The sequence below is a fragment of the Camelus bactrianus genome, chromosome 10 (genome assembly GCF_048773025.1).
Source record: "Camelus bactrianus isolate YW-2024 breed Bactrian camel chromosome 10, ASM4877302v1, whole genome shotgun sequence".
Lineage (NCBI taxonomy): Eukaryota > Metazoa > Chordata > Mammalia > Artiodactyla > Camelidae > Camelus > Camelus bactrianus.
In genome coordinates, this window is record NC_133548.1 from 12,826,782 (window position 1) to 12,842,397 (window position 15,616).

The window sequence follows — 15,616 nt, forward strand, 5'->3', positions numbered from 1 at the left end:
AAGTGTTCATGCCCCTCACTGCAGAATCAAATGAAAATACATGGGTGTTCACTTGCTGATTGAATTCATGCCATTTCTAAGCCATCATGTCTGCTGGTTAATTGACCACTGCATTCTGTTAGCTGTCTTCATATTAAAGCCCATTAAAACACCAAGTGATTTGCTAAAAAATAATTTCCTTCTGACACTGAAACTCATGAGATAGTATATCAGTGTATAGATCATTAGAACAGAATATCAGCATTACAGACCTTTCAGTAATTGTAAAAAATGATTTGCTATAATTTGGTCACCTATAGAATGAGAACATTAATATTTATGCCACAATATTGAAATAACTACTTTTTTAAATGTGAGGAGGAATCATAAGAAGGCTAGCCCTGATACAATTCTTGACATTAGTTCAATGATATTCCTTGTTCAGGACAAATAACAGAATTTAGAATCTGAAAGGACGTGTTCATAGGCCAGGTTCATGATTAAAAGCCACATTTGACTTTAGATTTGCTCTCCAAAGTTTACCCACTTTAAAGTACCAATATATTTAAATGACCAAGGGGAGAAAACCATACGCATCCAGGCAGACTAATTAAATATGTAAAGCAATAAAGATATGAAGCAATTTCCTTAAAATATGTCAGTTTTGGGTTATAAATTTAAGACTACCCTGTAATTGAACTTTGTCATTAAATGCATGCATTTTTGAAGCATTAGAAAATATTGGATCACAAAATTAGTATTATAACTAATCATTGAATAGAAGTGGCAAGAACCTTAATCCAGCTATTGCATTCTTTTTTAAAATATATTTTTATTGAAGTATAGTCAGTTTACAATGTACTGTCAGTTTCTGGTGTACAGCATAATACTTCAGTCATATAGGAATATACATATATTCATTTTCAAACTAGATATTTCATTCTTTACCATCATGTAACATATATGATTTGTGATTATTAATACACACCAAAACATTATTCTCTCAGGATAAATCCAATGAATCACATTTTGATCATATTTTTTTACTCTGTTCACTCTTTATGTCTCTGGATTATTCCTTAGAGAATAAAGAAGTGTTATGAATTGTGTATTCTGTTGATACCAAAAAATACACATACAGCTCACCACAATTCTATTTTCTACATTACAGTGAGCTTAAATTGACTTGGGTCAAAAAGAGAGTGAAAGACTACAAAGTTAAATACTTCAGCTAAATCCCTCTTTAAACAGGCATTTCTGCTAGAGGCAAAAATGAAAGTTATACTGGGTACAACTAAGTCAATATTAGAATATATTGAAAGGAGTTAGAATTATGAAAAGAAACTGACTATAACTCTTGAAGAATTCAATAATCTACAATCAACTTTTAAAATTAATATAAGGCTTCTTCAAAAATATAATTTAATGGAAGACAGAAAAACCCAAATATCTCAGAATCAACACTGAAACACTAAGTTTGCAAAAGAGGAAAATTAGTAACAGCCAAGTGCTGAGCACAGGCCACAGGAACGGACTTCTGCATACATTCCTTCATTTCCCTTTTATAGCAAAACATCCCAGAGTCAAGTTTCAGTCCAAGGTCTTCCTCATGATGCATGTACTTTTCACCATCTTGCCCTGCCTCCTGTGATACCATGGTTTCTCTCTGTAAATGACTTCCTTCTTGCTACTCTCAGTGAAATAAATAAGATAAATTTAAAATTTGTATATCCTTCCATGAGAGACAATAATGATCCCCAAATGTCATATACCCAATGGCTGACTGACAGAAAATTTTCTCTCCATTCACTAATGTTCCTACTTTTAAAATAAAGCCTCTTATTCCCACTCCCTTTATTCACCTTAAGTTACCTTCCGACAAAGAAATTACATAAAATGTCTAACTTACAAATCTATTGACCTAAATATGTAAAGAGTCTTTCCTATTTATGTTCCCTGGCATTCTTTCACTCAATTTTTATTCCACTCTGAGTTAACTAAAAATTTCTATCTCAGATTTAAATACGAAAGCATATCATGTAGTTTGAGATTCAAGATTATAATTTCTGGTGTATTTTGTAAATGATGGAAAAGCTTTCTTCTTACCTGTAGAAATGAAGCTACTCATTTCATTAAGCCACACTATGCATTCTGAACATCTGAACTCTTATATCAGGTTCTCAAGCTCTTCTTGAAGTCTACAGGGATGCCCCAAGTAGAAAACACACTAATTCCCTTCTGGGACCAAAAAGGAGCAGGAGGATTTTGGTTTTTCACATGGTAAACAGGAGAAAGGTACACTTGTAAATAGTATGAAAGATATTCTAAAACTCATTGGGTAGTTTACAGAGAGGATAAGTTATAAATAAAGGGATAGGAAATATTGACAACAAATATAGGACAGTATGTGAATAACTAAAATTCTATGTAATAGAACATTAGAATCTTAGAGATCTAATAAAGATGAAGGTCAAAATTTGAGTTGTGTAGCATCTTGTGTCATCTTGGGAACCCCTTATACTAATGTATAGACTAGTGCTAGGCTATGTACTTAAAGAAATTCTTCAAAAAATTGTGAAAAATACATAGAGGCTTAAGCTTTACACTCAGAGATACTAAATTAATAGATAGGAAATGGAATCTGATTTTTAAAAGAAAGGAAGAAGGAAAGAAGAGATGACGGAAGTAAAGGAAAAATGAAAGATGGTACTGATATACATACAATTATCAAAAAAAGATCTATTTATTAGATGCATTCCCAAATGATCCATATATTCAATGTGACTCTAATTAAAATTAAACAAGCTATTTTTTAAAACAAATTGACAAGGTAAATCTACAATTTATTTAAAAAAGCAAAGAAAGAAAAGTAGTCAGAGCAATTTTTAAAAAGAAGATTAAAGTAAGATTTACATAACCTAATTTCAAGATTTGCCACAAAACTAATACATCAAGGGAGTATGGCACTGGTGAAAAGATAGACATGGAGGTCGGTGGAATAATCTTCAGCAATAGATTCACACAGTGCAGTCAATTGATTCTTGACGAAATTGCTAAGGAAAATCTACAGAAGAAGAATAGCATTTTCTAACGACATTGAATTTATAGAATAGCCTCATGTCACAAAAAAACAGACATGACTCATTCTTTGCATCATATATAAAAGTTGTCTTAAAATAAATCTTAGGCATTAATGTAAAACCCTAATACAGTATCATTTTTAGAGAAAAAAATTAGGACAACATTTTTGTGATTGTGGGTTAGTCACAAAATTTTGTATAAAACACAAAATTCATGAACCCTAGGAGAAGAATGATAAATTCTACTTTGTCACATTTAAAGTTTGTTTTGTGAAAGACCCTGTTGAGAAAATTAACAAACCACAGACTGAATAGCTATTCAATAAAGAATATGAATATTGACTAAGAATATGAATTTATTGTACAGAATATACAGAGTACTTTAAAAACTCAACAATATGAAAATAAAAGGAAAGATAAACAATTAAAATATGGGCATACATTTGAATAGACACTTCACTAGAGAAGGTACACTGGTAGCAACTAAGCCTATAAAAAGTAATGTTCAACAACATTTGTGATTAGACAAATACAATTTTAAAACCACAATGTGATCCCATAATATCTATCAGAATGACTAGAATTTTTAAAGTGTAATAGTAGATAAGAATACAAAGTACTCACAGTGATGGAGAGCAACCAGAGCTTTCATCCATCCACTGCTGGGAGGAAAGCAAAATGGTGCAGCTCACCCAGCAATCTCACTAAGTCTGATTTACCCAGGATAAAAGAAAACATGTCTACACCAAGACCTGTATGCCAATATTTCTAGCATCCCTATTCACTATATTCTAAACCTTGAAATAACCCAAATGCCCATCAACTATTGAATGGATAAGTGAACCATGGTACAGCTTTACAGTGGAATACTATTCAGCAATGAACAGGAACACAGGGAGGGTATAGCTCAAGTGGTGGAGCACATGCCTAGCATGCATGAGATCCTGGGTTCTATCCCCAGTATCTCCTCTAAAAATAAATAAATCTAATTATCTCCCCACTACTGCCAAAAATATAATTAAATAATACAATAATAACTGTATCAGTCTCTCACAGTCCCTTTGTGACTGTGAATGGTTGAGAGCATGTGGCAAACTGAAGAAAAATATAAGTTCTACTGGATCTCCCTTGTTAACCAACGTTAATTTTCTCTATTTTGGTCCTAGTTGCATGCTTGTGTGGGTATGTATGTCTGTGTGTGTTTTATTGTATGTGTGTATATTAGATATTTTAAAATTTATTCTGCATAGATTTATTTAATCTGAGTAATCTATAGATAATCTATGCAATAGCTTCCCTATAGATTAATATTTAAGATTCACAAATTATGTGGCTTACAAAATCCTACAGAGCTTTAAACTTCTGAGGTCTCCTCCACATTTCCATGGCATTTTTTTTTTTTTTTTACTTTTCTTATTACCTTGAATAATAAACTTACAATAAGCTCAAAATGTATACTTTAATCTTTCTAACCAAGCACTTTGTAATTTGAAGAGAGTAAATGTGTAATGAATTTTATTGACTATAAATCCATCTGCTAGATTCTGCAAAAGATATATTGTGGTTTTACATTACTATAGTTTACCATATTTACTTACTTGTTGCAATGTAAAATGGCTTATATTGCCAGGATGAAAGCATTGGTACTCAGAGAAATTAGTGCTAACCCAGTGTCAGGGCTATGGTATAAGAATATGTCTCACATCTTAAGATTTCCTATATAGGGTTAGAACATGTATATGGTTTTTGAAGTCATCATTTTAAACGAGACATTGAAAACGTTATTCATTTTATGCATATTGACATGTAGTACATTATTTTAGAGCCATTTACTTTTTTTATTATTGAGTAAATCATCATATTGCTGTTTGGAACCAGAAGATAATTGGGGCATATTCCCCTTGGGGCATCTCCTGTGGGCTTTACCAACAGTTAAGTAACTGAATATAAGAATCTGAAGGAACCCTATTCACAATGTACTGATGATTGCATTTTCTGTTCCACAGGTAAGAGAAATTTTCAGATCATCTGCAGAATATTTCAGGAGTTGGAATCTAAATTATCAAAATTAATTATGTTATAAAATCCTTGGTACCAAGGCTTTCTGTTGTTGCCATTTCCACTGGTGAATAGAACACATTCATCACAACATAATTCATGCAGTGTTTGTCTAAAAATTGAAAAACAATACTTCTTGGAACAAAACAAAAGCAAAATAGACAATACTGTTTCATGTTTGTAGAAGTAGTGAGAATACTCCCAACAGAGTGTTAAGTTTTTATTTTCCTTCTGGAAGAAGACAGAGCAATTCAAAGTAAAACGGGAAACTTGTCAACAGAAGGCAAGAAAACATTTGACCTACTCACCTATCTGGGGGCTTATGTTTTGATGTGAGAAAGATAATCAGTAATTTTTTTATGCTTGTTTTGTTAGTTACTTAATGTGGAAGCCACTCTAGCTTACTACTTGTGTCATAATGTTTCTCTCGTCTTAAGGGTTTGGAAATATCCGAATGCATCAAAGATCATGTTTTATTTTATTTCAGTGGGGGTGGGAGGATGAGAGGGGGAAGATCAGATCCAGAATGATGGAAGGATATAGTAAGAGGTGGGAAAAAGTGGTGAAAAGCGCATGTACCCTGGGGGAGATCGGGACTCAACCTTGGCCGGCACGTCTTAGCTGACAGGGATTCTGTAAAGGTGAGATAGAGTAACGTGTGCAAAGCCCCCTTCCTACAGTTCAGTAACTAGCTGTTATTATTTCTCTCCTCCTTTTTGAACTTAGTGTTTCAATACTCAGGGTAAGGTATTTGGACCCTTCCACCTTGCCTTAAAGTCGTATATTGACAGTTCTTTCTGGGTGATCTTGGCTTTGTCTTTTTCAGAAGGTTGCTGGTATGTACATTCGTCTCCTTCTATCACTTTTTCTAATCAAGATGGCTCTTTCTCTCACGGATGGAATTTGAATGAATTGAAACTGGATGAATTTAAATAATGTGCAGAAGATTATTTGCAGCACATTAGGTACCCTGAAGACTGACTCAGATTTTTTGAAGGGTAGATTTATAAAAAATAAATGACTTAAACAAAAACTATCCTCCAACTAGTGTTATAATTACAGGTGAATAATAGAACTCTGAATTCGTGTTCAGGTAACACTGAGAGCCCTAATTTGATTAACCATGGGACAACACAGGAAAGACTTTTTCTATGCCTTCTAATTTTCATTTCTTGCTAAGTTTTTTTTAAAAAAAACCCTTAAATATTAAGGTTGATGTCTAGGTGCAAAGATTGTTTTTGTTGTAGTTATATTTTTAAATGACTAATCTCTGAGTTTATTTAACTGTTACTTTTAGATAATAGTTACCTACCTGTCATTTTCCTGTATAAAAAAATCAGTGATATATAATCAAATGTTATGCTGTAAGAGAAAAAAATCATATTTCTTATTTTTATTATAATTCTCCTATTTCACTACAGAATTTCAGAGAAGAAAATGTATCAATTATTGAGAATTTAGATTCCCCAAAACAAAACGAAAGACCAAATAGTTACCCAAAAAGGACAATACTGAATATAAGTTACCATATGATTTTATATTCAATCATGGCAATCAATTCAATTCTCAGAAAAAAATTAATTAGTTCTTTTCAGAAAAATCTAATGGAGCTATAAATGTTTTTACAGAGATTAACTCATAAAATACTACAATTCAGTAGGCAATTAGTCAACCAAACAAATCTTATTTAGTCCATTCTACATTTAAAGTCACTTTAAATATTTAAATTTATTAATACACTTTATTAATATGTATTCTGCTTTTGAGATAAATATTAGTGTAATAATTACATAAGAAATCTTTCTTTAGCTGAAAACTTTGTGTTTTAGTGTGACTGCATAGGAAAAAAGCTAATAGAATTCAGTAGAAAATTAATCATCTGATTTGAAAGGTTTTAGAAATGACAGGAATTGAACCAGTGAGTTAAATCCCAAGTCTTCCATCTGATTCCACAGTGAATGGTGTCAACCTTCGGCCCACCGTCTTATCACTGTCTCTGGAACTGCTGCTGGGAAGTTTTGCATTTTCAAGGAATAAATATGAGAATAAAGTTCACATTTCTTAAGTCACAATATTGCTCACTCTTGTCGTAGCACTATGAATGATACTTTTACGAATAAATTCAAGTTTGTTTCATGAACGGTCACCATGCAGAATGTCACCAAAGTCACTCTGTTTGTACTGAAGGGCTTCACAGACAAGCCTGACCTGCAGATCTTCCTGTTTCCCCTGTTTCTAGTGATCTACCTGTTTACTCTGATGGGAAATTTAGGACTAGTTGTGTTGGTCACCAGGGCTTCCCGGCTGCACAACCCCATGTACTATTTTCTGAGTCTGTTATCATGCGTGGATGCCAGCCTTTCCTCAGTAATTATCCCAAATATGTTAGTAGATTTTATGTCAAAAAATAAAGTCATTACATTCTTTGAATGTGCAGCCCAGATGTTTCTCATTGTTACTCTAGGGACCACAGAATGCTTCCTCTTGGCCGCAATGTCATATGATCGCTATGTAGCAATCTACAACCCCCTCCTGTATTCAGTGAGCATGGCGCCCAGAGTCTATGTGCCACTCATCACTGCTTCCTATGTTGGTGGCATTGTGAATGCTTCTGTGCACACAGTGGCCACATTTAGCCTGTCCTTCTGTGCGTCTAATGAAATTAAACACGTCTTTTGTGACATCCCTCCTCTCCTCGCTCTTTCTTGCTCTGACACTCGCACAAACCAGCTTCTACTCTTCTACTTCGTGGGCTCTATTGAGATAGTCACTATCCTGATTGTCCTGATCTCCTATGGTTTCATTCTGCTGGCCATCCTGAGGATGCATTCTGCCGAAGGGAGAAGGAAAGCCTTTTCTACATGTGGCTCTCACCTAACTGCAGTGTCAATTTACCATGGAACCATCCTCTTCATGTATGTGAGACCGAGTTCCAGCTATGCCTTGGACCATGACATGATAGTGTCTGTATTTTACAGCATCGTGATTCCCATGTTGAATCCAATCATTTATAGTTTAAGGAATAAAGATGTTAAAGAGGCCATGAACAGAGTATTTGGGAAACTTTGGTTTATCAATAAAGTGTAATTTTCAAATTAAAGATAAAATTGAAACAAATGAAGAATGATGTTCTTTGTCACCATATCAAGAAGTTATGATAAAATGGTTTTAGTGTAGTAATCTCCCCTATTCTTTTTAGACATCTTTATATAAAGATCATAGTCAAACCTCCACCTGTGCACTTTCCACACAGGCAGAAAAAATGAGTCTTCCATTTGCTTCTAACTTAATTCACTCAGATACACAGACACATAGACAGATGGGTACAGATAGGCAGATACTGACTGCATCATCGCAACAGTATGAGTGCTGACACAGCAAAGTATGACAGGCTAGTGGCTTAAACAGCTGAAATTTATTTCTCACTAGTCTAGAGACCACAAGTCTGAGTTCAGGGTGAAGCCAGAGTTGCCTTCTGCAGTCTTGGTCTTTGTATTATCAATTGCAGTCTCCCTCGCCCTGTGTCTTCACATATTCTTTTCTCTCTGTGAGTCTATTGCATTAGAGTCCACCCTAAAGATTTCATTTTCACTTAATTATCATCACAAAGACCTTATCTCCAGACACAGTCACATTCTGTGGTACAAGGATTAGAATTTGAACACATGAATGCTGACATATATCCTCTGTTTATTTACACACACACAGTCGCATATGCATGTTCTCTTTTCTTTAAAATGTATACTATTAACTTTCATCTCAATGCAAGTTAAGTTGGATAGGATTCCAAGTTGCAATTGCAAGTAACTTTATAATTATATCTGACAAGCTTGAGCAAATACCACCCAATTGATAGCAAACCTATAGCTGACATACCCCTGTACCACTTTCCATGGAATCATTGATTTGGACTCCAGTTTAAAGCACTTTTCTCCATCCTTAGATCTACGCATGGGCATCAATCTAATCCCAGCCAGTGAGTCAGGGATCAGAGATATGTGTTCCAATTCCTAGTTTCACTGCCATGATGCTTGTGAGGGTACCTTTCTCTTGTTTTTATTTGTTCATCCAGAGCGTGTACATTAAACTCATTTTATAATTTTCCACAGAATACAGAGGCTAGGAATTAGCATTTATCAGGATTATACTTAAACTCAAAAATGACAAACCAAGTGCAATTTACAGGGTAAGGTATATCTGCTCTTGGATTTGGTTCTTTCTGAACTAAGCCCCTCTACATCTTTCTGGGTTTCCCTACAGGTCTGATCCAGACTCAGCTTTGCTCTCTTTTCCTTTGGCCCTTACCCCTCTGTGATGTCTTTGCAGATGCCACCGCTCCTCATCGCTCAGGCTTAAGAACCAACATACAGAAATCATCCCTACTACGCACACTTTTACTTCTGCTTCCAGCAAGACTCATTTTTATTGCAAGGATATGTGCCCTTCAAAGATCATTTTTCCTTAATTTCTTCCTTCTTCCCTTCCTTTCTTTCTTCTTTCTTTCCTTCTTTTTCATTCCTCCATCATTATTATTTGTATTTTGTGAAAACCCTTTTGATTCCAGTCTTAGAACATAGAATACAACCTACATATATTTCCCTAAAGTGGGATTACTAAGTTTAAGAACAACTTGACAGCATAAACAGAGAGCATTTCTTGATGAAACATATTCTTCCCAATTTTTCTGCATTTTTTTTTCCTATTTGGAAAGCTCTCTCCACTGCTATTCACACAATTCTTTCCTTTAAATCTCTCTTCTTAGTGAAGATCTTATTTGACAGTTTATCTGCTTTACGTCTCCTCACATTCCTTGTTTATTAAATGCACCATTGCATTTTTAATTATTTTGCATAATATGCAGTTTAATTTCTATTTGATTTATTGTCTAATCTATTTTCCAAAGTCTAGAACAATGTCTGATACATATTGTTCCTCATAAATATTCCTTTAATGAATGAATATTATAGGTTAAAAACTGTGAATTTTTTTTTCAATTCAACTCAGAGACACTTGTAAAACAGAGACAGCATTTTTTGTGTCAATGTTAGTTATTGTTTAGATTTTCTGGTTTATTATTTCCTTTAAATATTTTCCTCTTCTTTTCATTAGTCTATTTTGCTCTTCTTTTCTAGTCTTCTGAATTGGATATGAATTTTCCAAGGAAAGTTATGTCAGTGACAGCCCCCATTTTTTAATATGTCATATTTTTGCTATCAAGCTATTTGTTATTTTTCTTATTTCTCTTTGAATTGAAAGTGGTTTAGTAACTTATCTTTAAATGCCTAACTGAAATTCTTTTTATTTGTAACTGAAAATGTTTTTATTTGTCATTTTTACCAGACAGAATAAAATTTTTAAATATTCTGAATTCAGAGCATTGTTTTCACTAATTAGGGCAGTTTTTATAAATACGCAAGTACACTTGAAAAGAAACTGAATTCTCTCTTATTTATGGTCAAAGCTTAATATCTATATATTAATTTCTATAAAATAATCATATTTAATGAGTGCTTTAAGTTTCTATGCCCTCTTCAATGTTTTCTCGATTAAAAATTTTAATTGATGTGTATTAGGGTTTCTTAATGTTGGTATGATTCCATGTATTTTTGTCTTTTCGTTTCCTCTGTGAGAAGTTTCCTGTTTTATAATATTTGTTGCTACGTGACTATTTTGCACAGATAACACTTATCTTTAAGTTTTCATCATGAATTAAAGTCCATCAATACAATGTATCCTTTTTTGTTTATTTTAATCTTTCCTGCAATCTCCGTTTTTGACATTAAAATGACAATCAATGTTTTGTTTTCGTATGTACTACCTAAATGCACATTTGCCCATACATTTATTTTTAACTTTCTGAAACAAAATTTTTAATATATTTAGCTTTAAAAATACTATCTGGGAAGTTTTATTTTAAAGATATGTTATGTGCAAATATATTCTGTATTTTGAATCAACATAATATGCTGATAGATTGGATGTGAGACATATGAGAAAATGTCAGGATTATTTGTATGTCTTTGCCTAAATGAGCACAAAGATGGCTTCCCTTTACATACAATTAACATTTAGATATTGCTGGTACCTACCTGAAAGTTATCTTGTGAAGATAAACCATGTTAATTATATCTCTAAAACCCTTTGAACGTTGTCTGGTGCATAGTAAGTGCCTAGCAAAGTATGTTATCACCATTATATCTATTAACTTTTTTGAGGCAAACACAGCTATTTATGTTTCTAACATGCTCTATTCTTGTCTTATTTTCTTGATCATATTTTTATTAGATAGCATTTTGGCATGACACCATGAAAATAGCATTATGTTGTAAGTTATTTCATACTACATTTTACATTGAATTTAATTGCAATTTTCTCTACTTAAGTGTAGTCCACAAAGTCATAGAATCTGTAGACTGTATTTGTCAACACAAATCAACAGGATACATTTTGTAATCATAGAAATAATTGAAAGCAAAGTAAAAGCATAGTTTATAAAAAAGACTAGGAAAATGAAAAGAGCACATAAATGTATGAAACAACATAATGCTTATAAAAGATGAGAGACGAGCCAAAGAAGCATAATTTGAACAATTGCAAAACAAAACAAATAGCATTAGCTGTAAATATAGAGTCTAGACAGCATGGATATCAAAGCAAAAATAAGTCATAATAATTTTAAATGGCATTCACATTGGATAAGGAAATTTTTAAGTAAATTAAGTAAAGGAAAATAATGTATATTTAAAAGATTTGAATAAATTAGTTGACAGTTTTGAATTTGTAAAAAATTTTTTTAAAATTAACTTAAACATTTTGCAATTTCACATTTTATTTTTAATATTTAACAAATATTTAAAAAAGAATCGACTATAATTTTATAGAGAAAATAATATAAATTTCAAAAATAAAATTGTTATAATCATTTTTTAATAAAAGCAATCTATATGTTACCAAAGTTTACACACAAAAAAATCTAATACTTGGAAAATGGAAAAATATGTTCTTAAATAACCTTGAAATAACAAAGAACATGAAAATTCCAATTCTAGATTATGTAAAAGAAAAATTTTAAAATAAAGGAAATTTTAGCATATTATCTGACTAAAGTTTATGAGTTGCCACACAATCTGAATACATTGTAAATTCATAGCTTTACAATTTATCTTTGTTAAAAAATTTAAAACAAATGAGTCAAACATTTAATTCAATATTTACTTTAATGATTATAACAAACCTATAGAAATTAGGAGAAAGGCAATAATTTTTTAAAAAATACACAGAATTTCAACAAAGAAGCAGTTTACTGAAGCTTGCTGACGCATCACACAAAAGTTAGCTTTTTGAAGTTTTCAGGTAGCCACCATTACATGCAGATTTAATGTGATAAATTTACAAACATGTCATGTCCAAAGCATTGCAAAATGACAGTCTGAATTTGTCTCATGTGCAAACAACACATTCAGCTTAGGTCTCAATGACAAAGGAATAATCAATGGTTAAACCTGTAAGTGTACACAGAATGCTTCAAAAAACTACATAGGAAATAACAGAAATATTGCTTAAGTATTTAATATATACATATACATACATAACTGCCCATCTGGAAGAACATGTACACAGCTGTTAATAACTGTTAGGGCAGTTCCATTCTTTTAAATTTTTCAGTATTTTTCAAATTTTCTCGAATGGTAACATATACCATTCTAAATCCAAAATTGTGAAGTGCTGTTTTTCCTTTGCCTTTTGTGTTTTTGTCCTTTAAATCAATCAAAAGTAATTTATAAAACAGAAGGGAATATTCTTTAAGAAAAAAGCCCATGTGCATTAAAAATACTCAGGAAAGTGAGTATTGTGATTATGATGGCCAGCATTTATTGGTACCGCCTTAAATGTTTTATATCCATTATCTGATATAATCTTTATATTAACTATATGGACGTGGAATAGTTACTTATCTCATGTGGTCAAGGACACTTGAGACTGAAGAGTTTCAGTGATTTATTAAGGGTTATGCAGCTAAAAGGATAGCAGATCTAGAGCCTGAATTCTGGAGTGTTTGCTTCTAAAGCAAATCCTCATAATCACTCTGCTATGTTGCTTCTCCATAAAATATGAAATAATCAATAAAACTGTTATCGTTGTTCCCCCAATGGAGCTTTTTATCCATAATGAAATTCTCTGAAGTTGGAGTATGCATAGGAATTTGTACGATACAGTTTAAAGATGACAACTATATTTTGTTTCATTTTGCAAATCAGTTGCCCTTAAAAACACAAGTATTTAAACCATAGATTTAACATTTCATAGTTTCCAATTACCATATGAATTTCTAAAGGCATATGCCTGGAAATGCCCAGATCATAGTCAAGCAAAAGATAGTGCAACAGAAGAAAAAAAAATTAAAGGATTCTACTGTCTCTGGAAAGACAGCAAGGAAATACACTGTAGGCAAGAAAAAAAATATATAGATGAATTTAAAAGTTTAGCATCACTGTTATTTTAATTGCCTGGATCCATCTCTCTTCTGAGTGACTCTACAGAGAGCATTTTTTACTTCTTTGTTCCTGAGACTATAAATGAATGGATTCAGCATGGGGATCACAATGGTATAAAAAACAGAAGCCATTTGATCCTTTCCCAAGGAGTAAGATTTACTTGGCTTCAAATAAGTAAAAATCATAGTGCCATAAAAGATGGTGACTCCCAGGAGATGCGAGCCACAGGTAGAAAAGGCCTTTTGCTTTCCGGAAGTGGAAGTAGTTTTCAGGACAGTAGACAGGATGAACACATAGGACACAGATATTGTGATAAGAGACACCACTAGGGTGGTGCCAGTGACAATGAATATCATGACTTCGATGTCATGTGTTTCAGTGCAGGACAGGGCTAAGATTGGGTATGTGTCACAGAAGAAGTGCTGGATTATATTGGAGTTGCAGAAATGCAATCTGCTTATGCAAAGGACATTGACAAAGGAGTCCAGAAAGCCAATCAAATAGGACCCAAGGATGAGGAAGCAGCAGCGTCTCAGGGACATAACTACAGGGTAATGCAGAGGGTTGCAGATGGCTACATAGCGATCATAGGCCATTGAGGAGAGAAGGAAACATTCAGTGGCACCCAGGAAGACGAAGAAGTACAACTGGGTGAAGCAGTTCATCCGTGAAATAGACTTGGCGGAGGTCAGTAAGCTCTCTAAGGTTTTAGGGGTGATGACAGTTGAGTAACTGAGGTCAAGGAATGAGAGGTGACTGAGGAAAAAATACATGGGGGTGTGAAGCTGGAGATCCAGGCGGATTATCAGTATCATCCCTGCATTTCCCAGCATGGTGATCAGGTACATCAGGAGAAACAGCGTGAAGAGGGCCAGCCGGATCCCTGCAGAATCTGTCAGCCCCTGAAGGATGAAGCTGGACACTTGCGTGTTATTCCTTCCACCCATAGTGTTCAAATGCTATAAACTGTTGAGAAATCAAAGCTAATACTTAACAGGAAGTATGTCAAAAAGATTTGGGTTTATATGAATGCCATGACATTTATATTAGTTTAGTGTTTATAGAATGTGACAATAATACAGTGTACAGAGTATGGAGAGAAAGCCCTTAATTTGATCGAGAAATATAGGAATAGATATAAACTGAAATTTGGATAAAATATAATAAAAGTTAATATAGTGGTTAATTACAATAACCCTGATACTATTCTAAATGCTTCCTGTTATTAATGCATTTAATCTCCTTAAAATTATTATATCATAGGTAGTACATGTAGCCACATTTTTCAGGTGAGAAAAAGGCACAGAGAATATAGGTAACTTATTCAGAGTCAGTTATTCAATATTGACTCTGGAATTCTAACAAGATCAATTAACTACAGAGAGCATGCTCATAACACTATGTTCCTATTTACAATTAATTCCAGAAGACCTGATGGATAAATTCTAGGTACATAATAAACAAAGATAGAAAAATAGTTTTAATGCATCATGTATTGTCCTTTTGTTTACAATTTTATTTAATACAAGATGACAAATTTCAACCCTAGAGGACTCTAGTAAGGTGTATTAAAATTTTAGATCCCATATTAGTATTAATTTCTGAAACATATAATGTTTTCAAAGCTTGACCCTTCAAAACAATTTTTTTCTGAAAATATGCACATTGCTTGTAAACCCTGCCCCCTAATTACATCAATTCTATATCTCTGATTCCATGAATCCTGGCGTTACTGCAGGGTAAGGTCTATATGTTGTATGTACACATGCTCTTCTGGTTATGTCCCCATTTTATTTGATCCTAACTAAAACCTTCTAATTTTGAGAACAATACTCACTGTGAGCCAACGTTGGTGAAAAAGTATCGTCTTCCAATATTATCTGTCTAGAAACATGTCAACCTCAAATTTTTCTCACAAATAAAATGTGAAAACCATTTAAGTTGAAAATTTCTGTAATATAGTATTTGTTTCTTTGGAGATAAGTTCTTTTTAAATTTTAGTGC

At 33.0% G+C, this 15,616-nt stretch overlaps 2 protein-coding genes across 2 annotated transcripts; one reads left to right on the forward strand and one right to left on the reverse strand.

Annotated features, from left to right (window-relative positions):
- The first annotated feature begins 7,265 nt into the window (after window positions 1-7,265).
- Window positions 7,266-8,204, forward strand: LOC105081013 (olfactory receptor 5T2-like). The gene has a single exon (XM_010970134.1). The coding sequence runs from the start codon at window positions 7,266-7,268 to the stop codon at window positions 8,202-8,204; it is 939 nt and encodes a 312-aa protein (XP_010968436.1).
- A 5,407-nt stretch (window positions 8,205-13,611) lies between these two features.
- On the reverse strand, window positions 13,612-14,559 carry LOC141578955 (olfactory receptor 8H1-like). The gene has a single exon (XM_074373038.1). It carries the CDS (start codon window positions 14,557-14,559, stop codon window positions 13,612-13,614), a length of 948 nt encoding a protein of 315 aa, XP_074229139.1.
- Between the last annotated feature and the right edge of the window lie 1,057 nt (window positions 14,560-15,616).